This window comes from Microcaecilia unicolor, chromosome 9 (assembly GCF_901765095.1).
Source record: "Microcaecilia unicolor chromosome 9, aMicUni1.1, whole genome shotgun sequence".
Classification (NCBI taxonomy): domain Eukaryota; kingdom Metazoa; phylum Chordata; class Amphibia; order Gymnophiona; family Siphonopidae; genus Microcaecilia; species Microcaecilia unicolor.
The window spans coordinates 28,528,091-28,551,282 of NC_044039.1; the positions used below are offsets into that span (position 1 = coordinate 28,528,091).

The following is a 23,192-nucleotide window of genomic DNA, read 5'->3' on the forward strand; positions in this document are numbered from 1 at the left end:
GATTTTTCACAGGGATGAACTGACAGAATTAATAGTCCAGGTTTCTTCTACTCTTAAGTTTGAACCTGCAAAGACCCCCACGGGGGATTCTAAGCAGGTAGACCTTCTGGTCAAGGTGTTTCGGCGTCCTCCGCGGTCCTTTCCCATGAACAAGGATCATAGAGAGATGGTGCTACAAGAGTGGACTTCTCCTGATTCCCCTCAGGCAATGTGACTCAGGCAATGGCTAGGCTTTATCCTCTCCCTCAGGAGAATAGAGATTCCCTAAAGCCACCCACTGTGGACGCTGTGGTCATGGCGGTAACTTTTAGCTTAGTCCACTTGTTCATAGGTAAATATTGATGTCATGATGCACAAAATCCGTTATCCCCAGGATAGAAAGTTAGAATCTTTCCTTATGCATAGTTTTGATATATTGGCTCTAGCGTTTCAAGCATCCATGTGGGGGGTCTTAGTGGTTCGAGCTTGTTTTCGCTGGGCGGAGAAACTTCTGGATGATCCGGTTTTGGACAGGTCTGTTTTGGTGCAGGAGTTGGCCAAGTTAGAGATGGGCTCTTCCTTCTTGGCTGATGCCCTTTATGATTTGCTTCGAGCGTCAGCAAAGAACATGGCTCTGGTAGTTTCTATCCATTGAGCTTTGGTTATGCTGCAGACGCGGCCTCTAAGTCCAAGTTATGTTCACTTCCCTTTAAGAGTTCCATGCTGTTTGGAGAGGAATTGGATAAGTTGGTGCACGGTCTTGGGGAAGCTAAGGTTCCTTGGCTTCCGGAGGTTCGACCCAAATCAGGTAACTGGGGGAGCATCGAAGCATGGTCGTTTTTGGGAGGCTCAGCGTTACAGGCCAGGCAGGTCTGGCAGAGCTTCCAGATGTCATTTTTTTTCAGTGGACTCAGTCCTTTCAAGGGGGCGTTGAGTGTGCTATTCTACCTTGGGAGGGGGGTTCTGTTTCAACCCGCATCTCTCAATGAGGGTGTGGGGTACCAACCTCTGGTGCAAGTGGGTGCTCGGTTGAGGCAATTTTACCAGAGGTGGACCCAAATCACGTCAGATCAGTGGGTTCTCGCGGTAGTAGGATACGGATATGCGCTGGAGTTCGACAGCCCACTTCTCAATTTATTTCTCGAATCTCAGTGCTGCTCTTGGCTCAAGGCAGGGATGGTTCGCAATACTCTTCTTCATGTGATCTGTCTGGGGGCAGTAGTGCCCGTGCCCCAACGGGAACAGAGGACCAGCTGTTACTCCATTTATTTTGTGGTGCCTAAGAAAGAGGGCTCCTTTCGGCCCATTTTAGACCTCAAGAAGATCAGTGGGGCTCTGAAAGTTCCCTCCTTTTGAATGGAAACGTTGTGATCAGTCATTGTTGCGGTTCAGCGAGGGGGGTTCTTCACTTCCTTGGATTTGACGGAGGCTTATTGCACGTTCCCATTTGAGTGGCTCATCAATGTTTTCTTTGCTTTGGTTTCTTAGGGAGGCATTTTCAATTCTGAGCTCTGCCGTTCAGTCTTGTGATGGCGCCGTGGACTTTTTCAAGGTCATGGTGGTTGTGGCTGCCGCTCTTCAGAAGCAGGGCATCTTGGTTCACCCTTATCGCGACGATTGGTTGATTTGGGTGAAGTCTCGGTTGGAAAGTGAGGCAGCAACCGTGCATGTGGTGAATCTGGCCAAGAGTCATCTGATCCTGTCGCAGTTCCTGGAGTATCTTGGGGTTCGTTTTGACATTTTGCATGTGTTTCTGCCTCCTACTCAGATTGTCAGACTGCAGGGACAGATTCAGCAGCTTCTGTCGGAGAAAGGTCCAGCAGCCTGGTCTTACCTTCAGGTGCTATGTCTGATGGTGGCAATGATAGAAGTGGTCCCATAGGCCAGGGCGCACATGAGGCTGTTGCAGCTTGCTCTTCTGGCTCGCTGGTCCCCGCAGACACAGGACTTGGAGGAGCAGTTTCCAGTGTTGGGAATCCCCTGCCACAGTCTGCAGTGGTGGCTTCACACACCAAATCTAGAGAAGGGGATGCCTCTGGAACTTCCGGAGTGGATAGTTCTCTCCATGCATGCCAGTCTGGTGGGTTGGGGGGCTCATTATTTTGACCAGGTAGCTCAGAGTCGATGGTCGATAGAGGAGGCTCAATAGTCCATCATTCAGTTGGAAATGTGAGTGATCTGGTTAGCTCTGGAGTCCTTCTGGTCGATGCTTGTCGGCAGACCTGTAAGGGTTCTCTCTGACAACGCAACAGCCATGGCCTATGTCAATCGGCAAGGGGACACAAAGAGCTGGGTGGTTGCAGAGGAGGCGGCTGGGTGGAAGTTTACCTTCAGGATCTGTCTGCAGGGCACACGGCCGGCATGGAAAATGTGAGTGCAGACCTTTTGAACACGCACATACTGGATCCTGGAGAGTGGCCTCTTTGTCACTCGATCTTTGACCGCATTGTGTTGAATGGGTTCTGCCTTTGATGGATCTCATGGCATCGGCCGACAATGCTTAGGTGCCACGTTATTTCAGTCAAAGGAGTGATCCTCGGTCCGAAGGGATCGATGCGTTGGTTCTTCTGTGGCCTCCTCAGGTGTTTGCTTTATGTGTTTCTCCTGTGGCCATTGGTGGATCAGATGGTTCAACGAATTGAGCAGCATTCGGGCCCAGTGATCCTGGTTGTTTCAAATTGGCCATGTCATCCATGGTTCGGAGACCTAGTATGTCTGGGGGTGCAGAAGCTGTTACCATTAGGGGAGATAGACCTGTTTCATCAGGGTCCTATTGTGATGCCCAACCCATCTTCGTTCTCACTTACGGCTTGGCTCTTCAGAGGAGCCGGTAGAGGAAAAGGTTTTTCTTCCCAAGTAATTGATACTATGTTGCAGTCCTGCAAGTGGTCCACTTCATTGGCTTATGTGCGCATGTGGTGGATTTTTAAGAGTTAGTTTCAGGATTGTTCTTATCAGCCACTGCGGGCTTTTCTCGCAGAGATTTTGGAGTTTTTACAGGGTGGTTTGGACAGGGGTCTAGCGCTGTCTTCCATGAAGGTGCAGGTTGCAGCTTTGGCTTGTTTCCTGTAGAAGGTTCAGGGGATGTCCTTAGCTTCTTTTCGAGATGTGGTCCGTTTTTTGCATGGGGTAATGCTTCTTTGGCTGCCGCCACGTCTGTTGGTCCTTCCGTGGGACTTGAATCTCTTTTTGGAGGTTCTAGTGGGCGCTCCTTTTGAACTGTTGGAGGTGAGCACCTGTAAGGATCTTATCCTGAAGGCGGTGTTTTGGGTGGCCGTTTCCTCAGTGCAAAGGATTTCAGAGTTTGCAGGCTTTGTCCTGTAGAGCTCCCTTTTTGTTCTTTTCCAAGGAGAAGGTTTCGCTGAAGCTGGTTCTGTCCTTTTTGCCCAATGTTGTTTCTGATTTTCATGTGAATCAGGTGATCTCCTTGCCGGTTTTGGGAGATAGAGCAGGGAATTTGACGCAACATCGTCTGATGAAGTTGGATGTCAGACGAGTCTTGCGTCATTATCTGAGGAGGATGCAAGATTTTTGGGCCTCAAACAGATTGTTTTGTATGGCGGGGCTAAGAAGGGAGCGACTGCTTCCAAGGCGATGATAGCCAGATGGTTGAAGGAGGCGATTGCTTCAGCCTATTTGCTCAAGGTTCGTGATGTGTCGTCTATTCTCAAAGCACATTCCACTCGGGGGGAGGGGGGCTTCCTCCTGGGCTGAAAGCAGTTTGATTCCTCCGCAGGACATTTGTAGGGCAGCGGTATGGTCCTCTTTGCATTCCTTTGTAAAGCATTATAGGCTTGAGGTACAGGCGAAAGAGTATTCTAGTTTGGGGGCAGCAATTTTGACTTCTGCTTTGATACTTTCCAAGCATCTTGACCAGTCTGGAGGGTTGCCGAGGAAGGTGAAATTAGGCCTTACCTGCTAATTTTCTTTCCTCTAGACCCTCCAGACCAGTCAAGAGCCTGCCCTGTGTTTCGGAATGGGGTTTGTTTCGGGTTTTTGAGCCTGAGTTTTGCTGTGGCTGTTTCACTAGTACATATATTTACAATACTGGCCTAGTAGATACTAATGATAGTTTCTGGTGGTAGACTGGTGCAGATCAGGGTGCTGGTTGTGCTTGGTCTGCAAATGCATGGTTATGTTTGGGGGTTCCAGGTACAGGGTACTATGAGGTTATTTCTTTATTCATTTATTTCTCTGCTTGGTTATCGGTATACTGGCTGGTTGGGGTTCTGCACAGGTTACATATACAGTGTTCAAAGTTAAGTGTTCTTAGTCTCCCTCTGCTGGTAGGCATGCATAACCCAAGCGTCTTGGCTGGTCTAGAGGTAAGAAAACTAGCAGGTAAGGCCTAATTTCACCGTTTCCCAGCACAAACACCAATTCCACACAACTGAGCTCTAAATCATGTATGATGTCCAGGAGACAAACCACACTGACAACTGCATCTGTTTCTTAACCCACCGCCTGGTCCCACACCTGTTTCTAAAACCTTTTAATCCTTGGGCTATTCCACTCCCAGTGCAAGAAAGTTCCTTCCTGATTGCCACATCTTGTTAATGCCTCCCCACCACCCAGGCTTTACTGACTCATTTAGGGTACATGTACAGCCCAGAATTTGGGGGCAGTCCTGGATTTCTCCCAATCTCATCCTGGTTCATTATGAGACCTGCAGCACTGATTGCAATGGACTACAAATACTACACTACTTTGGGATGTACATTTTTAAAACCAGAACCAGCCAAAAATTCTCCCTCCTGGAATGGGAAACTTAGCAGCTATGCAGGAGGGAGCCCACTTCTGCCATTATTGATGCAAGGTTCTCAGTACTGTACCATGAATAGTCATGATTCTGAAAATTATAAAAGTGAGATACACACGAAGTTTTAATTGATATGGATTAAAGCTCTGTCTTTAATTAGAAAGCATGTATGTCTGGTGTTGAAATAGAATCTGTTTATGTCCAAAGCTCTAGAGAAATTATTTTTACATACAAATTGCTCCACTGAGGCTGACTTGATAACTTAAAAGGACTGTATGTTGCCATGAGTGAACTCAAAGAATCAGTTCCCAGAAGTGTTCTATTATTCCTACATCTGCAGACGGCTAACATGCTATTAAAAAAATATACCTTGTTTATGTATGCATACAAACAAACAAACAAACAAACAAACAATTCGTTTTAATTGTTTAAAAGCTATTGTAATGAACTGATTTTTATTCAGTTAATAATGAGAATTATTATTATTAGGTAGTCTGGGTCTTTATTGCATGTGATATTTTGCCAATTAGTACCTAATTTGAAACAGCTAACTTGGGTTTTACTATCAGGCTTATTTTCGAAAGAGGACGCCCATCTTTCGACTCAAATTGCAAGATGGGCATCCTCACAGGGTTGCCCAAATCGGCATAATCGAAAGCTGATTTTTGGGCATCCCCAACTGCTGTCCGTTGTGGGGTCGACCAAAGTTCCCGGGGGCATGTTGGAGGCGTAGCGAAGGCGGGACTTGGGCATGCCTAACACATGGGCGTCCTCGACCCATAATGAAAAAAAAGATGACCAACACATGTGCAACATATTCTCCCCACCCATCTCTCGTCTGAGTGGTCTTTGTGAAAACTAGTGCTTGCATCTTCAACTTCATTTATTTCTCCACTTTCATTTTAGGTACAGCTAAGATGGAGAAGAAATTAAGTTGGAAACATTTGATGTTTACTACTATCAAAATGTAGAAGGCCAACTACATACTTTAGAGAAATGTGCAGCCTTGAAAACTAAGCAGTACATAATTTCATTTCATATCCTTTTGTGTAGAACATCAAAGGTGTTAGAATGTCTGATCTACAGAATTCAAACCACAAAATAGAAGAAGAGCAAGAGTTCTATTTCACTGACTGGCCATCCATCCAACCTTATATCTGTTCTACAACGAAGGATTTCCAAGAAGAAAAAGATTATTTGACCCATAACATTTTCCCCAAGCTTAACCAACTCTGCCGAACAAGAGGAACATATTTCAAAGCTGTTGACCTGAGAAAGACTGCTGAGGAGCAACCAGATTATACTATTTCCAGCCTTCATGAGATACAGGCCAACCTTAGTTCTCAGCAGCTAAAGCTTTGTCTTGATTACATCAGTATTTCTTCACCTTTCTTTATATGCATGCTGGGTCATACGTATGGAGAGTTTCGCCCTGAGAACTCAAAGCTTTTGTTTGCTGATTCATCTAGCACCCAAGGTTTATCTAAAATGGAACAGAATCTTTATGTTGCAGCAAATAATGGTTACCCATGGGTCCTTCATGAAGAGAACCAAAACTGCAGCACAACAGAACTAGAGATAATCCAAGCTACTTTACGGAAAGATACAGAGTTTCATTACTTTTATTTCCGAGATTACAGCTACATTGGCCGTAAACTTGAAAAAGTTGGAGAGAAAGAAAGAGAAAGGATCCTCTCTAATTTTACAAGCGAGAGTGACTATGAGGAAATGAAGATAAGGAGGCTTAAAGTCAGGATCATTAACAGGGGACTGTCTGTGAGATTTTTCAAAGATCTACAAGAACTTGGAGATTTAATTTTAAAAGATTGGTCTGCTATTATTAACAAAATGTATCCTGCCTATTCAGAGCCTGACAATATTGGTTGGTTATCACACTAATGTTTGTAACATAATTTTGTTTCTTGTAATGTATTTTTATTTTGCCATTTCTATGATGCTGCAAATGAGGATACAGAACATATGGTAGTTCAGGCATTTAGTTCTGCCTCTCCTGGACTACTGTAATGTACTATACTCGGGAATCTCAGCCACATCAAGGGCTAAATTGAAGCTAATGCAAAATACGGCTGCTAAGGTGATTTTAAATCACACAAATGTGGCAGAGCTACACCATTACTGATTAAACTGCGCTAGCTGCTGATACAAGCACAAATTCCCCTGGATTCTAGAAATGGTGCTTTAAATTGCATGCGTTCCCAATTTGCATGCACAATTTAATTGATTAACAAGCCAATTAATGCTTATAATTGGGCCCTAGCAATCAATTATTGGTGCTAATTGGCATTAATTAAAATCTATGTGTGTGTAAATTTACTCGCGGATCAAAAAAGGGGGCACAGCCATGGGAGGGTCATGGGTGGATTGGGGTATTCCTGCAATTTATGCACGTTTTTATAGAATAAAGGAAGTTCCACACCTAATTTAGGCATGAGGATTTACACCAGGGTTCACTTGGTGTAAATGGTTGCGCCTAAAAGCAGTAGTGGATCCTGATTCCTAACTTTGAACGCTGTTTATAGAATAGCGTTAAGTGTTTTGGGTTTTTTTCTTCACCAGTCTTTTGGCACCATTTAGAGAATTTACCTCATTATGGGGTATGTTTACTAAGGTGCGTTAGCGTTTTTAACGTGCCAGTAAACTTAAGGCATGTTAAACGCTAACGCACCTATACATTTCTCTGGGTGTGCTAGCGTTTAACATGCATACACCATTTACGTGCGTTAAAAACGCTAATGCGCCCATAGCGCTGCTTAGTAAACCTAGCCCTATGTTTAAATTGAAGTGCCTGGTATATAAAATTCTTGAAGGTTCAGGACCTGAATATCTTACACATCTTTTATTACATTCTGCACCTAGAAGAACTAACCTAAAAATGTAATAAATAATTTTTTTTTTTTTTTTTTAATGAAAAGCCGCATAGGATTTTAATAATCTAAGCCATTGCTTCTCAACTCAGTCCTTGGGGTACTCCCAGCTAGTCAGGTTTTCAGGATATCCACAATGAATACGCAAGAGATAGATTAGTATACCAAGGAGACAGTGCATGCAAATTTGTCTCATACACACTCATTGTGGATAGTCTGTAAACCTGACTGACTGGGTATGCCCTTAGGACTGGGTTGAGAAGCACTGATCTAAGCTCTCTGGAGAGATTTTTCCAGACTAAGATGCTTGATAATTAAAAGTAGTATCCATTATTCTTTTATAATGTAAGGACTTAACGGTGGGGAAGTGAAGAATTAACTATGTTGGTTAATTTCTACTTTAATTTTAGGTTTTCTGTTGTTTTTTTTTTTTTTTGTTTTATGGTTATGGGTTTAGTTGATATTAGATTTATATATTCCAGCTTTTGGTTTTGTTTTTCCAACTATTGTTTTCATATTTTGTAATTATGTTCTGTCTCTCCAGTAATTGTTTTCTGTACTATAATTCACTTTGGACCTTTTTTATAGGAAGTTGGCCAATGCAGTAAAAATCCCACACTAACTACTTAGCATTTTGTGGAATGGGAGCTGTATAGAAAATGGGCATGCATTGCACGTAGAGGTAGAGCATGGTACATTATTACCTTTCACTATCAGCATGCATTTTGTGCAGCCTGAATACCCTGAACAGACACCTGATCCCTGCATAACATCCTTGCCCACCCTACCACCCTCCTGATCAGCAACATATCCTAATCCTCTGATCCCCACCCCTATTAACATCAACATCACCCAATCTTCAGGATCCTTCTCCTAAGGTACTAACGAATGCTCATCAGACTTGGTATTCTAATGCTGTGCAGCTTTCTCTGGATTTCAGGAGCATCTGCCTTTGTTGTGTTGGGGATTCTGTTATGAAATGCACTTACTGGCCAACTCCATCTCTGTGCTAATATTTCACAGTTTAAAAAAACTTTTGAAGATACAACTTTTTGTGATGGCTTTTTAAAATTTGTTTTATGAGGATATGATGATGTCTTGCTGTTTTGAGTAGTTATGTACTGAAGAGTGGTTTTAATGAGATTCTCTGTTTATTTGTATTTTGTTTTAAGTATGTTTTATTTTGTATGTTCATATAGAAACCACCTAGGCTGTAGGTGGTATATATACATTTTTAAAATAAATAAATCAATAATTACATTAAGTCTCCCTTCTCAAGAGGGACCTGACACTTATTGAGGCTTTCCTTGATGGTGTAATTTTGGGACAGTAGCAACCTCTGACACTTCTACCCAGGTTCAGAATTGCCACCTGTATTCAAAGCTGCCACATGGCAGAAGTGTTTGGGGACGTCAAAGTGGGGGGGAGGGTCAGGAGCATTGGGGGATTTGGTGATGTTGATGCTAATAGTAGGGGGGAGTTGGAGGACCTGGTTATGTTGATGCTAATTGGTGGTGGTGGGGGGGGGGGGGGAATTGGAGGACTGAGTGATGTTGATCATGGAGTGGAGGGGATAGTTAGAGATGCTGCTTAGGAGAACTGGTGTCTCTAACACACGGTGCTACAGTGAATATATTGACAGGGAGTATGGTTACACTTATTGTATTATCTCCTGAGCAGTACGTGTCTGCCATCTGTGGTAATTAATGGGAAAATGCTTGGCACACTCCCAACAGATACTTTACAGGCTTTACACTTACCATACGAAGTAAATGCAAAGTATTACTATGCTTTAGCAAACAGGTCCCTTAATATATTCAAAAATTTGTTACATTAAACAAGACCTTTTTATTAAATTATATATAAATTATATATACTAGTAAAATGATGATTCTGCTAATAATGGTACAGCCAAACAAAGCAGTAAAAGTAGATATAAGCACTAACACATATTTTTTTTACTGTATGCCATTAAAACAATTCATGAAAGTAAAAGGAAAAAAAAGGGGGACCAAAATTAATGTGCCGTTTAACATTGCTTTAAATGTGTCCTAACAGCATAATTTATTTTATTGCATTTGTATCCCACATTATCCCACCTATTTGCAGGCTCAATGTGGCTTACATCTCTCTATATAAAACGCACCTCCAACGTTCTAATGAAGCCTCTCTTAGCCAACATTCTAAAAGTGAAGGGGGTGAGATCGCATTGTGTCTGCCCCGCCTACGCGTCAAACGTGATGACGTCGAGGGCGGAGCAATGACACTCAACCAATCGCATCGCTCGGCAGCGAAGCGTCAGGGAAGGAGGCGGCGCTCTCGACGTCTAGCCTTCCCTTCGCTGTGTTCCGCCTTCTTCTGACGTCAAGGATGACGTCAAAAGAAGGCGGAACACAGCAAAGGGAAACCTAGACGTCGGGAGCACCGCCTCCTTCCCTGACGCTTCGCTGCCGGAACCGCCACGGAGGTAAATTTAAAAACAAGAAAAACAAAAAAAACACGCATGTTGGGGGGAGAGAAGAGGGTGGCCAGTAAAGTACAACAATGGGAGCGGGAGGGCAGGGGAGAAACGACAGCATGGATGCGAAGGGGGGGGGGGGGGGAGAAGAGGGCGGGCCAGGCTGGGACATGGGAGAGAGAGGAGCATGGATGCGAGGGGGGGTCATGGAAGGGAGAGAGGGGACTTGCTGGAAAAGGATGAATGGAGGCGGCAGGGGACAGAGGAGCATGGATGGCCATGGATTTTGGGAGGGCAGGGCTCAGGGAGAGAGGGCAATTGCTGGAAAGGGATGAATGGAGGGGGCAGGGGACAGAGGAGCATGGATTGGGAGGGCAGGACTCAGGGAGAGAGGGGAATTGCTGGATAGGGATGAATGGAGGGGACAGATGGGCATGGATGGATATGGATTGCAGGGCAGGCCTCAGGGTGAGGGGAATTGCTGGATAGGGATGAATGGAGGGGCCAGGTGACAAAGGAGCATGGATGGGCATGGATTGGAAGGGCAGGACTCAGGGAGAGGGGAATTGCTGGATAGGGATGAATGGAGGGGACAGATGGCCATGGATGCATATGGATTGCAGGGCAGGCCTCAGGGAGAGAGGGGAATTGCTGGATAGGGATGAATGGAGGGGCCAGGTGACAGAGGAGCATGGATTGGACTCACACTTTCACTCTGACTCTCAAACAGTCACTCTCACATACACTCTCCCAAACATACACACTCCGAGGAAAACCTTGCTAGCGCCCGTTTCATTTGTGTCAGAAACGGGCCTTTTTTACTAGTAGTTTTATAAACATGCTAAACTAACAGTTAACTTGGTGCGTAGCGTCTAACGTGCTAACTGCTAAGTTACATCTAGAGAAACTTGCAAGCTGGCTTTGAAGCAGTGGTCTTAGGTTGAATCCCTCCAAATCTGGCACAGTTATGTTATCCTGGTGTGAATCCTCTCCCGTCTTTTATCCACTGTTTGTAAATGGTGTTCAGATTCCATTCCAGAATCTTGTTAAGGTTATGGGGATCACTTTAGATAGGTATCTGACTTTTGATTTATTTTACACATCTTTAATTTCGTGAAGGAATCCTTCTTTTTTTCTGAAACAATTGCTTAACATTTGTTTGCTCTTTGACTGTGGAACCTTGCACCCTGTCCATTTCATGGTGACATCACGCTTAGATTACTGCATTTCATTGCATCAGGGTTGAAAATCTCCCCCATCAGAAGGCTTCAGCTGATTCAGAATAATTCAGTCAAACTACTTTTTTTGGACCTAGGAAATATGATCATGTGACTCCTCTCTTAGCCAAAGAGCACTGGCTTCCAATTTTTTAAAATTCTTTTAAAAAATCCTTGTCATTACTCATCAGGGTTTCTGTTCCAGATAGTCTTTTTTTTTGTTGTTACATTTGTACCCCCCCGCTTTCCCACTCATGACAGGCTCAATGCGGCTTACATGGGGCAATGGAGGGTTAAGTGACTTGCCCAGAGTCACAAGGAGCTGCCTGTGCCTGAAGTGGGAATTGAACTCAGTTCCTCAGTTCCCCAGGACCAAAGTCCACCACCCTAACCACTAGGCTACTCCTCCAGTTCAGTCTACTTCTGCTGAACTGACTCACTTGCTCCCTTTATTCCTCACATCATGATCTTCTAGTTATACCACCTTATTCCAAGATTCGTTTAGACTGCACTGGGAGTTCTTACTTTAGCCTGTTAGCCCTTGCCCTTTGGATCAGCTTGCCCCTGGATATCTGCTTAGAGACTTCACATAAGAAATCTAGGTCAGCTCTGAATAGCCAGGCTTTTCCTGATTAATCTTTTGGTTGCCTGCTGGTCTTTATCTGCTTTGTGGCCTCCAGGCATATGTACTGCCTAGTTCAATCTTTACTTAGGGGTCCTTTTACTAAGGTGCGCTAGCGGTTCTAGGGCATGCCAAACGCTAACAATGCCCATAGAAATATATGGGCGATTCTAATGTTTAGCTTGTGCTTATTTTATTTTTTAATTTATTTATTTATTTATAATTTCACAAATAATTACAAGATACACTTGTTAAAGAAAACTCGGAAATAAGATATTAAACAAAAGGAATTACAATAATATTTCTCATATCAAAAGAAACAATATTTTCCTATCTTAGACCACCAACACTTTAAGGGGGAGTCAAAGAAATTGAGGAGAACAAAAACAAATTATTTATCTTATTTAGGCAATAGGACCTAGACCGCCCCACAGGTAGTCAATACTTCATTATTTCCCTTAATCCAAGAGGTCATTTGACAATCTTCTTTGATCCAACAAAGCTTTTCAATTGTTAGGTTCATAAAAAATATACTTATTATCCAAGTATTTGATTAGACATTTACATGGATAGGCTAGCAAAAAGCTAGCTCCCAAAGCTTTAACTTCATCTCTCAATAGTAGAAACTCTCTTCTTTTTTCCTGAGTGAATCTAGTGACATCTGGGTAGATCCACAAACGAGATCCCAAAAAAGTTTTTTGAGCATTTTTGAAGTATAGTTTCATAATTGAATTGAGGTCTTGCTCAAAGACCAGAGAAACTAGCAGAGTTGAACGAGTATAAATTTCAGGCAGTGAGTTTTCAAGAAAAGCTGTTAAATTTTGTAATCCATCCTCTTGCATTCCCTGCTCTTCTGATTTTCTCTTGTTCCTCCATTTTCTTCTGTGGAATTGGAAGGTAATATATTTTATTTATAGGAGGAATCATCTCGGGGGGAACAATTAAGAACCGCAGTAAGATATTTCTTAAATAATTCTAAACCACTCAGTTCAACCATTTTTGGGAAGTTTAATACTCTCAGGTTAAGTCTCCTATTATAATTCTCCAGCTGATTTATTTTACTATGAATAAAGGTTTTATCCTTTATCAAGGAGACAGTTGTATTTTTTATAGAGGAAATCTCTTGTTGAAAAATATCATTCTGTTTAATAGTATCTTGTTTTATTTTTTCGAGAGAGTCTTGCAAAGAATCTACTTTAGTCACTAGAGAAGCTGTATTAGCTGCAGCCTTTAGAACTGTTTGATTCAAAGTTTTTAACATTGCCCATATGGCCTCGAGGGTTACCTCCGTGCGAGCTTCCTGCTCTTGTTGTTGAAAAACTCTTCCGCTCGCTGCCTCCGCAGTACCAACCGCCGAATAATCCTCAACGTCAACCTCGGACGTTGTTGGAGATTCCACCGCGTCTCGGTAGTTCGCGGGACACGGAGGTGGGGAAATATCCGGTGAGGATAGAGTGATGGTATCCTGTTCCAGGGAAGTTGTCGCTCCTCCGATCCCTTCCACAGCGGAGCTCCTCACCTCTATCACCCGTGGCGTGCTTGTGGCGAAAGCGTTGAGGGTCGACTGGACCGATCGAGTGGTCGTCGCTGCGGGTGGTAAGCTCTTGACCACCCCTTTCCTTTTAGTATGGGGCATTTTAAATGAAGAAATCTTGTTTTAAATCAGAAAAAGGAGAAAGGTCCAGGGAGACTCGACGAACGCTCTCAAGCTGCGTCCGCCATCTTGAAACTCCCCCTTTGGCCGGAACCAGCTTGTGCTTATTTTAGTGCTCCTTTGTAAAAGAACCCCTTTATTGCTTTACCTACTGTTATTTCTTCTTCTTCATATTATTATTGTTATTATCTGATTATTGTGATTTTCTGTTCTCCAATCTCTTCTTCCTGAATTTTTATTGTGAACCGCTTAGATCTGTTATTGGCTTAGTGATATATCAAATAAAGGTGACATTTTACCTGCCGAAATGCCTTTTAAAATTGTGTTATCTATGACGATCTTTGCTACTGTTCCAAGTCTTCTTGCAAAACTTTGTGAGTGTACTTCTTAAGAAGATGATCTCAAGAGTTCTTGTATGCTTTACAGGTCATGAACACAACCTTCAACATGCTTACCATGAAGCTTTTGCTGAGAATCTTCGTAAAGTATTTGTACCCTCAAAAGAATCAAAGAAAATATTTGAACTCTTGGATATATTTGTCATGGGTAATATTAAAAATGAAAATGATTATTTGTCAGAAATTCAGACAGTGAATGCCTTCCATACTTCTGTATCCAGGTAAATAATATGGTTTTACAGTTAGGAATCTCCTATGAATTAAAAAAAAATGTAAATGTGGCTGACAGTACAGTCCATCACAAGATGGGTAAAATTAAGTTATGTTTGATAATATCGAGAGTAACTCGTTAGGACATATAGGTTGGAAAATGTTTAGATCTATGTGTTCAAAACAATACTAGTTTGTTAGAAAAGCTTGATGAACATCTAGTATTTTATAAAATGCATATAGGGACAAATTCTATAAATGGCGCCTGAAAAATCAGCACCGTAAAACCATGCGCTTAGCGCGATTCTGTAAACTACGCCTAATAGATGTACTTTATAGAATATGCGCATGTGCCATTCTTGTGACTAAAATTTAGGCACACCCATTTAGGCCACCTAAAACCAGACCTAAATACCTGCATCTAACTTAGGCGCAGATTGGATGCATTCCATAATATTGCGCATAGTACACCCAAAACTCATCCATTCCATGCCCCGTTTTCAACTGTACGCATTAGAATTTATGTGCACCATGTTATAGAATATACCTAGAACGTGGTGCACGTAAATTCTAATTTAAGCAAATTAGTTCCGCAAATTGGTTGTTAAGTACCAATTATTGGTGCGGATTGGCTTGTTAATTAAGTTGTGCATGCAATTTGTGTGGCCAAATTATCGCACACAACTTAAGGCACCATTTATAGAATTTGGAGGATAATGCCACCAAGCTGGAAGCACGTACATTTGGTGCATAGACAGCTGAACAGGATGGGCCGTGGTCCAATAAATATTTTTTTCAATGCACCATTAGCAACTAGAGAACCTGGGAATGAGGCCAGAAATTGATTTGTTTGGTTCCTCCAACCAAAAAGGTGTTCCACTGCCCTTGATTTGGTACCATACAGAACTGAAGTTATTTAGGAGATTTGTATGTGTAAGTAGTGCTACATATATGTATAGCACATGATTTTGTTACTTATACATATAAGTGGTGGATTTTACGAACCTGCACATTCATGGGAAGCTGAATAAGAAGCCAAGCTCTGAAACTCAAACTTTAGGTAAAATATGATTTTCATAGAGAGTTGAGCAGAATTTCGCCTTATGCATTCCTCCAAATGCTAGGTCAGAGTGACATATTAGCCAGGTTTAATGTGTGACCCGGAGCAAGTCAATACCAATAGGGAAAACAAAGTTGCATATTTGTAATAGAAATTCTCCATAGACAAGCAGGGCAATGCAGGCACACTTGCTGGTAACATCATCAGATGGAACCAGCATGCACGGAGCCCTCCTCCAGAGAAATAAAGTTTCAGAATAAAAAGAATGGATTACATTGCAACTGTGTGTGATTTTCTGTTCTGTTTCTAAGGTATTGGTTTATCTGCAGTTTCCAGCAGTTGCAGCCCTCCTCTATTCCCATCAGGGAAACCGGCAGTTGTTTGTTTTTGCTGTTACAGTACCAGAACTCCACACTCAGTTTCACAACTCTGCCTAGTTCTGTTTGCTGCAGCAGCAGCAGTGTTCATTTTTTCCACATATTTCTTTTCATTTCATCATGACTTTCAGTTTCTCTTCATCTGCTCCTCTTCTGCCAGACCCTCCCCTCCTCGGACCTACCTGTATCCATGGTGGTCTTTGGGGGCAGGAGTGCAGCCCCCTCACTCCGGCACCTTTCAGCTCCCTTCCAAGGTTGTGGCAGCCATTCTGGCCTTTTGGAACAGCAGCAAATTGATTCACGCTGGAATAAAGCTAGTAGGAACACCATAGACAAAGACTGAACACAGTTGACAATTAAAATAGTTGTAGAGAAGAATTAGTCCAGAGAAGTACAAGGGGCAGGATAGGGATAGCAAAGATAACTGATTCAAGGTTGAAGGGAGTAGTGACAGGATGTAAATAAGTTGGCATCAAAGATACTAGAAGTGACCTAGACTGGCCACCGTTTGAGGTAGGATGCTGAAGTTTGTGAAACCATTGTTTTGACTCAGCTTGACATTTTGTAAAGTTTTCGTGGATATTGCTTAGGTTCATCAAATGAAATGTATCATTTGAGAGAATGCTGTATTCTCCAGAATTGATATGATTATTAGAGTACTTTATTACAATTTCTTTTTAGTTCAAAGAAGATAGCTGCAAACAAGTCAGTCCTGTTGCTGTGTGGAGACCGTGGTTGTGGGAAGTCATCCCTGATTGCCGTGTGGGTGAAAGCCTTTAAGCAGAAGCATCCGACCACCGTAATACTTCCATACTATGTTGGAAGCAGCGGTTGTGGTGATGACATCATGTCTTTCATGAGGCACTGTATTATACAGCTCCGGTGTGAATATTTTGGTAAATGTATATAACATTTAATTTTTTAAAGACTTAGGGCATAGTTTGATACTAATCAAAGAGAAATTAACATTAAAATCTAGGAGAACATTTTGGTAGTCCGTGATGAAACCTTGGAATAATCTAGTCTGAGGCTGAATCTATTCTTGAGATAGGGATGTAGCTTTTGAGAATTACCCCAGGAAAATTGTGTTCACACATTTCCACCTGCTACTTAGTGCACAAAATGTTTTGGGTTAAAAAGCACATCTGCTTTTGTACCTTCAAAAGTACGTGTATAAGTGCAAAGCCTACTCCAAACACGTCCTTGGGAATGCCTGTTCAGTGGATAAAATTAACTGCATAGAGGCTATACACATGTAATTTTATTTTGCTTGTAGGGCAGGAAAATTTATAAACGCCAAATTCAACAAATAAAGAACTGCTTACCTGTGGAAGTGGCTTTGAATGTTACCCACCCTATAACTTATTTATGGTCTCTCTCTCTCTCTCTCTATGTTGCATGTGTACTCAGTTGCTATGTGATGGTCATATGGGGGCCCTTTTACTAAAGTGTGAAGCAGTTTACAGGCTAATTAGTATGTGCTGTTACTGCACGAGCGTGGTAACTTACTACAGTAGCATGATGGTGTGCACTAATATGCATGTTAATTGTATGCTGTGCTAAGGGGTTAGAACTGGATGGATTGTGGGCATGGACTGTACTTAATGCACGATAACTTACCATGTTAACTGTTACCACAGCAGATAATGCTGCCTACCGATCTATGTCTCTGCTAGGCTATTACCATGCAATAACTGTACATTTTTTACCACAGTTTAGTAAAAAGGGCCTATAGATCTGATTGTTTAATTTAAAAAAAATCATATTTTGTAGTGTAATACTACTTATGTTTAGAGCAGAGCTTAACAAATCCCAGGTGCTAGGTCACCATGGCATCTAGAAGTTGTACCCTTGAACCAAGGATTTCATGCCCCTGAACAAGGTTCCCTCTAAGAAACCAAAGGAGTAGAGGATAAACCACTGACTTCCACACGAGGGTTGTCGTTAAATGTGCTTTATTAAGGCATCAGAAGAGACCCAACACGGGGCCGTGTTTCTGTGGAAACATCTGCCTGCCTCAGGGGTCAAATACAATAGTACTTGAAACTGGAAGGTGTTACACAGAGAGGCTCATTTTCAAAGCACTTAGCCTCCCAAAGTTCCATAGAAACCTATGGAACTTAGCCTCCCAAAGTGCTTTGAAAATATGCCTCAGTGTGTCTTGATAAAATGGCTCTAAATCGAGCAGAGTTAAGGATAAGCAAAGCTGCAGCTGTGTTCAAACACGCTGTGGCCAGTTCCGTTGCATTTGACCCCTGAGGCAGGGGGATGTTTCCGCTGAAATATGGCCCCATGTCGGGTATCTTCTGGTGCCTTAATAAAGAACACTTTTGATGACACTCCCCATGTGGAAGTTGGTGGTTTATCCACTACTCTTTGGTTTCTTTGTAGAGGTTACTTTCCTGTTCCCCTTTGTACTCAAGGTTTCCTCTGAGCCAAAGAATCAGATGTGCAAATCATGATGTTTTCCGAGCAGCAGTTGGGTTGGCCTGGGCATCTCTGGGCTGAGGGAGGGCAGTGAGCAATTTTTGAAAAATTATAACAAAAATTGAGAAGCTAAATATTTTTAGTACAACACAGGAAAAAAACACCCCACAAATTGAGGCATATTTTCAAAGCACTTAGACTTACAAGGTTACATAGAGGGACATTTTCGATATAACGTCAAAGTCCGACTTTGGACATTTTGCTCAAAACGTCCAGAATCCGAATTGCAAATAGAGACGTTTTCGAAACAGCAAAACATCTTTTAAAAATTATTTTAAATGGCCACTTGCTAGATGGTTTTGTGCTCCATGTGTTTATCTTTGTGGACCATTTTCTTAAAAAAAAAAATCCAAGTGAAAAATGAACAAAATCAAGCCATTGGGATGTAGGAGGAGCCAACATTCTTAGTAGACTGGCCACACAGACATCCCAGCAGAGCAGTGAGACACCTTAGGGGCACTGCAGTGGACTTCACCTAAAAACTTCCAGGTACACATCTCACTGTTGCTCCCTTATTTTGTTTAGCAAGTCTTCCAAAACCCACCAAAAACCTACTGTACCCAACTATACACCACTACAATAGCCCTTATGGCTGCAGGTGTCACCTATATATGGGTACAGTAGGTTCTTGGTGGGTTTTGGAGGGCTGACACATCCCACCACAAGTGTAACAGTTAGACTGGGTCCCCTCCTCCACAGTGCACTGAACCAACCACTAGGCTACTCTAGGGACCTGCTTGCTGCACTAATAGGACTGTCTGTAACATCTGAGGCTGTCATAGAGGCTGATGTGTACTGTTTCTTTTACATCTTTGAGGGAGTGGAAGGGTGTCAGTGACTACTGGAGAAGTAAGGGGAGGTCATTCCTTTATTCCTCCAGTGGGCAAATGTCTGGAAAATGTGTTTCAAAAATACCAATTTGGACAGTTTGGAGAGAAAATGCTGCTTTATGACACTTTTTAGATGTTTTTCTCTTTAGAAAAAGAGCTCCATAATAACCTATGGAATTTTGTAAGTAAGTGCTTTGAGAATGAGCCCCTAAATATATTCTTCCTGTCATTCTGGCCTAAAAATGACATAGGTCATTCCTCATGCATTTCAGATGAATGCACATCTCTAGGTCTCAGCTCAGATAGAGTTGTTCCATACTAGTGAGGTGTGTGATTATGAGGGGCATAATCGAATGTCGCCGGCGATCTATTTTGGCGGCGGCGCAACAGCTGGCCGGAACCATATTATCGAAAAAATGGCCGGCCATCTTTTTTTTCAATAATACGGTTTAGCGCGGCCAAATGCCAGAGTTCGCCAGGTTTGAGATCGCCTGTTTTGTTTTTCAGCGATAATGGAAAAAAATGCCGGCCATCTCAAATCCAGCGAAATCCAAGGCATTTGGTCATGGGAGGAGCCAGCATTTGTAGTGCACTGGTCCCCCTGACAGGCCAGGACAGCAACCGGGCACCCTAGGGGGCACTTCTAAAAATGTTTAAAAAATATTCAAATACCTCCCAGGTGCATAGTTCCCTTACCTTGGGTGCTGAGCCCCCCAAATCCCCCCAAAACCCACTCCCCACAACTGTACACCACTACCATAGCCCTTATGGGTGAAGGGGGCACAGTGGGTACAGTGGGTTTTGGGGGGGGGGGGGGGTTTGGAGAGCTCAACATTTACCACTACAAGTATAACAGGTAGGGGGGGATGGGCCTGGGTCTGCCTGCCTGAAGTGCACTGCACCCATTAAAAACTGTTCCAGGGATCTGCATACTGCTGTCAGGGAGCTGGGTATGACATTTGAGGATGGCTTAAAGGCTGGCAAAAAAGGTTTTTATTTTTATTTTTTTTAGCATGGGTGGGGGTTGGTGACCACTGGGGAGTAAGGGGAGGTCATCCCCCATTCCCTCCAGTGGTCATCTGGTCAGTTGGGGCACCTTTTTGAGGCTTGGTCGTGAAAATAAAAGGACCAAGTAAACCTGGTGAAATACTGATTAACGCCGCTTTTTTTTTTCCATTATCCACGAAAGCCGGCCATCTGGTAGCCATGCCCATGCCCACCTATGTCCCGCCTTCGCTATGCCGCCGACACGCCCCCTTGAACTTTTGCTGGTGCGGTGACAGGAAAGCGGCTATGGTGTCAAAAAAGCCGCTTTCGATTATACTGATTTCGCCGCTTTTCAGAGATCACCGGCCATCTCCCGATTTATGTCGGAAGATCGCTGGCGATCACATTCGAAAATAAGCCTGTATATCACCCATTTATATTCTTGATTTATTCCTGCTGTCTACAGAAAACACATGTTGGGATTCGGGGGGGGGGGGGGGGGGGGAGGAGAAATTAAAAATCTATGCAAAGTAAAAGATTGCTTTAGTACTGTATCATGAAAAGTATTTTAAAAATTGCAAGCTACAATTAAACCTTGATCAGATAATAGAAATATAAAATGCTGTTTATTAGTTCTGTCTCTAATTTCATGATAAAAGCAAAAGTGGAGATTAATGGAGAAAGGAGCTGTCAAGGTGTGGCAAAAGGTGAGCCTTTACTGCTCCTTGATTTACCAGTATAGCTGTTCTGCATGTTGCTGACTACCATAGTAAATGAATAGCACTGCTTGCAAGCCAGCTTACAAACAGCGTTATTCCAGCAGCCTGGGAGCATTGGGCCTCAAAGCTGCAGCCTGATTCCTCCCTGAGATCCGCCATCTCTCCAAAGGGCACTCTACCATCATGGTGGGCCTAAAAGTCCTGGTGGTCCAGTGGTGTTAGGCCGGTATTAATCCCCCAGTTGTTCCTGCCCTGTCAGCACCAGTCTTGTACTGCCTACTACCTCTAGAGGTCATGTTTTTGTATAAGCAGGATGTAATGCATGTTTTACATCTCATTATTATGTAACCTACAGTGACCTAAATATCACTGTAGTAGGGCAAGGGCAAGCTGTGTTAGAGCCCTTTAAGTCCTGTTAAGAGGCAAATAATGTGACTTCAGGTTCTAACACAGCTTTATAACTTCTCCCCTAAAGGTAGACAGACATTTAAAAAACCAGCACCATGAACTGCATTTTAGAAAAGGATTCCCTAGAGTCAATAAAGGCTAATATTGCTATTATCCGATTGTATCTCAGGTGTACATAGTGCCTTTTCTTAATGTTTCATGTGCTCTTGGCTCTCAAAAGCAGTTGCCTGATCTTTAGTTCAGTGAATGCCATGGTGACTTATATGTCTTAGGCTTCCTTTCTCCTTCCTGTATCAGCTTCTGAAGACAAATTTTATGTCCTCCTCCCTTTTCCTAAATATCCAGGGAGAAGCAATGGAATAGAGAATTTTGGTATAGAACGCTCATAGGGCCAGATTTAATTTGGGGGTTAAAAGAGGAATAAAGAAATATAATGTTGATGGAACAATTTTGAAACAGCACACCTTTTAGATAATATTATCCCCTGCAACTTCTGGAAAGGGAAAGTATATTTGACAATAAAAGCGTACAAGCAAGTAACCCCCCCTCAAAACAGCTGTGTGATGTCTACTTTAAGGAACTTACTCCCCTGTTTACTAAGCTGTGCGAGCGGCTGCTGTGTCGGCATTAGCCCATGGCAGCTGCTAGTGAGGCTTAGTAAACGGGGTTAATTTGAATTGGGCAGAAGTCCCAAAGTTTTTGATTGCATGTTTTATTTTTTCTATTGTTTTTTTTTTTATTTTCAAGAAGTTGCAAGAAATTAAATCTTTGGCTAAAGATGTGCTAGTTAAAAAAAAACAAACAACAACTTGCAAACATTATGTGGATTTTTCAAAAGCTCAGATTTGGCTCTTCCTGTTCTGTGATGAAAATGGCTTATTGAAACCTATTCACAGTGGCCCATATCTACCACAAACATGAAGCTATGATGCAACCTTTCAACAGATTAAATCAATACATTAGAGAGAGTGCTGCATTTGTTTCTTCTTAATTAGTTGTGAAATAGAACAAAGATCAATTAAGACTCAGTTACGTAACGATTGGATAGTAGAAAACCAACCTGGTTTCTTTTATTACTAAATCTTGGTTACAGCTCCAACATTTTCCAATCTTCCTCAAGTTTTGTCCTTAGAGTTATAAGATAATTCACCAACCATGCCTAGGTCATCGAAGGGGTTGAGCTGCTGTTTTATATAAAGTTTTTTTTTACCGTAAAGTTGAATACTTTCATAAATGATCCCACTTTAGAAGCCTTAGCTTGTGAGATATCAGATTGCTCCCTAGAGGATATCTTAGGGTGTATCCTTTTTTATAGACCACCAGTTAATTGGACTGCCAGTAAGTAGCTATTATATGACTTTGTAACTCAATTCTCACAAGAGACAAGAAATTGCATTCTTTTGGGAGATGTGAACTTACATCTAGATAGTTTAGATAATTCTGCTAGAAAAAAGTTAAACAATTTTCTGCAAGGTGTTGGCTCTTGTTCTTATAATGCTTTATGCAATTTCACTAAAACCAAGCATGCATGTGGGGGTGGGATGGGAAGCAGGGCATTCTGCATGACGGTGAACAGTGCTGGAGGAAGGCTTCTGCTGGCAAGGCTTGGGGAACCCTGTCAGCCAACCCAGCAGACCTTGGGGGGCCCAGACACCCAAGGCCATCCATGGCTATACCACAGGTGCACACTTAATGCAGCTTAAGAGCTTACCGAGGCATCCTGTGGTAAAATCCCACCCATCTATACAACAGATTGTAGTGGGAGAGCAATTAATCCCTACCCAGAGACAGCAGTTAGAAGCAATGTTGCAAAAGTATGCTGATGTGTTTTCTATTAAACCAGGACTTACCCATTTGGCTAATCACAATGTAAACACAGGTGGCCATGACCTGCTAAAGCAGAGTGCCTATCGAATATCTCCTGAGGTGGAGAGGCAAATGAAGCAGGAGACTGATGAGATGCTAGCCCTAGGTGTTATAAAGCATTCTCATAGTTCCTGGGCTTCTCTGGTAGTTCCTGTTTCCAAGAAAGATGGCACAACCCACTTTTGTGTGGATTACAGGAGACTTAATGAATGTACTGTATCTGACGCCTATCGGATGCCCCGGATGGACAAGTTACTAGACCACTTAGCTGGGGCC

The 23,192-nt window shown here is 42.6% G+C and overlaps 1 protein-coding gene across 1 annotated transcript in view; it reads left to right on the forward strand.

Annotated features, from left to right (window-relative positions):
• Window positions 1–23,192, forward strand: part of LOC115477859 (putative tetratricopeptide repeat protein 41) — a 72,795-nt gene that overhangs the window by 2,509 nt on the left and 47,094 nt on the right. Inside the window, exons 2-4 of the mRNA XM_030214970.1 lie at window positions 5,645–6,620; window positions 14,001–14,193; window positions 16,301–16,515. Of these exons, the coding sequence (XP_030070830.1) occupies window positions 5,810–6,620; window positions 14,001–14,193; window positions 16,301–16,515 (1,219 nt within the window). The 5' untranslated portion in view covers window positions 5,645–5,809. The remainder of the gene's footprint in view (window positions 1–5,644; window positions 6,621–14,000; window positions 14,194–16,300; window positions 16,516–23,192) is intronic.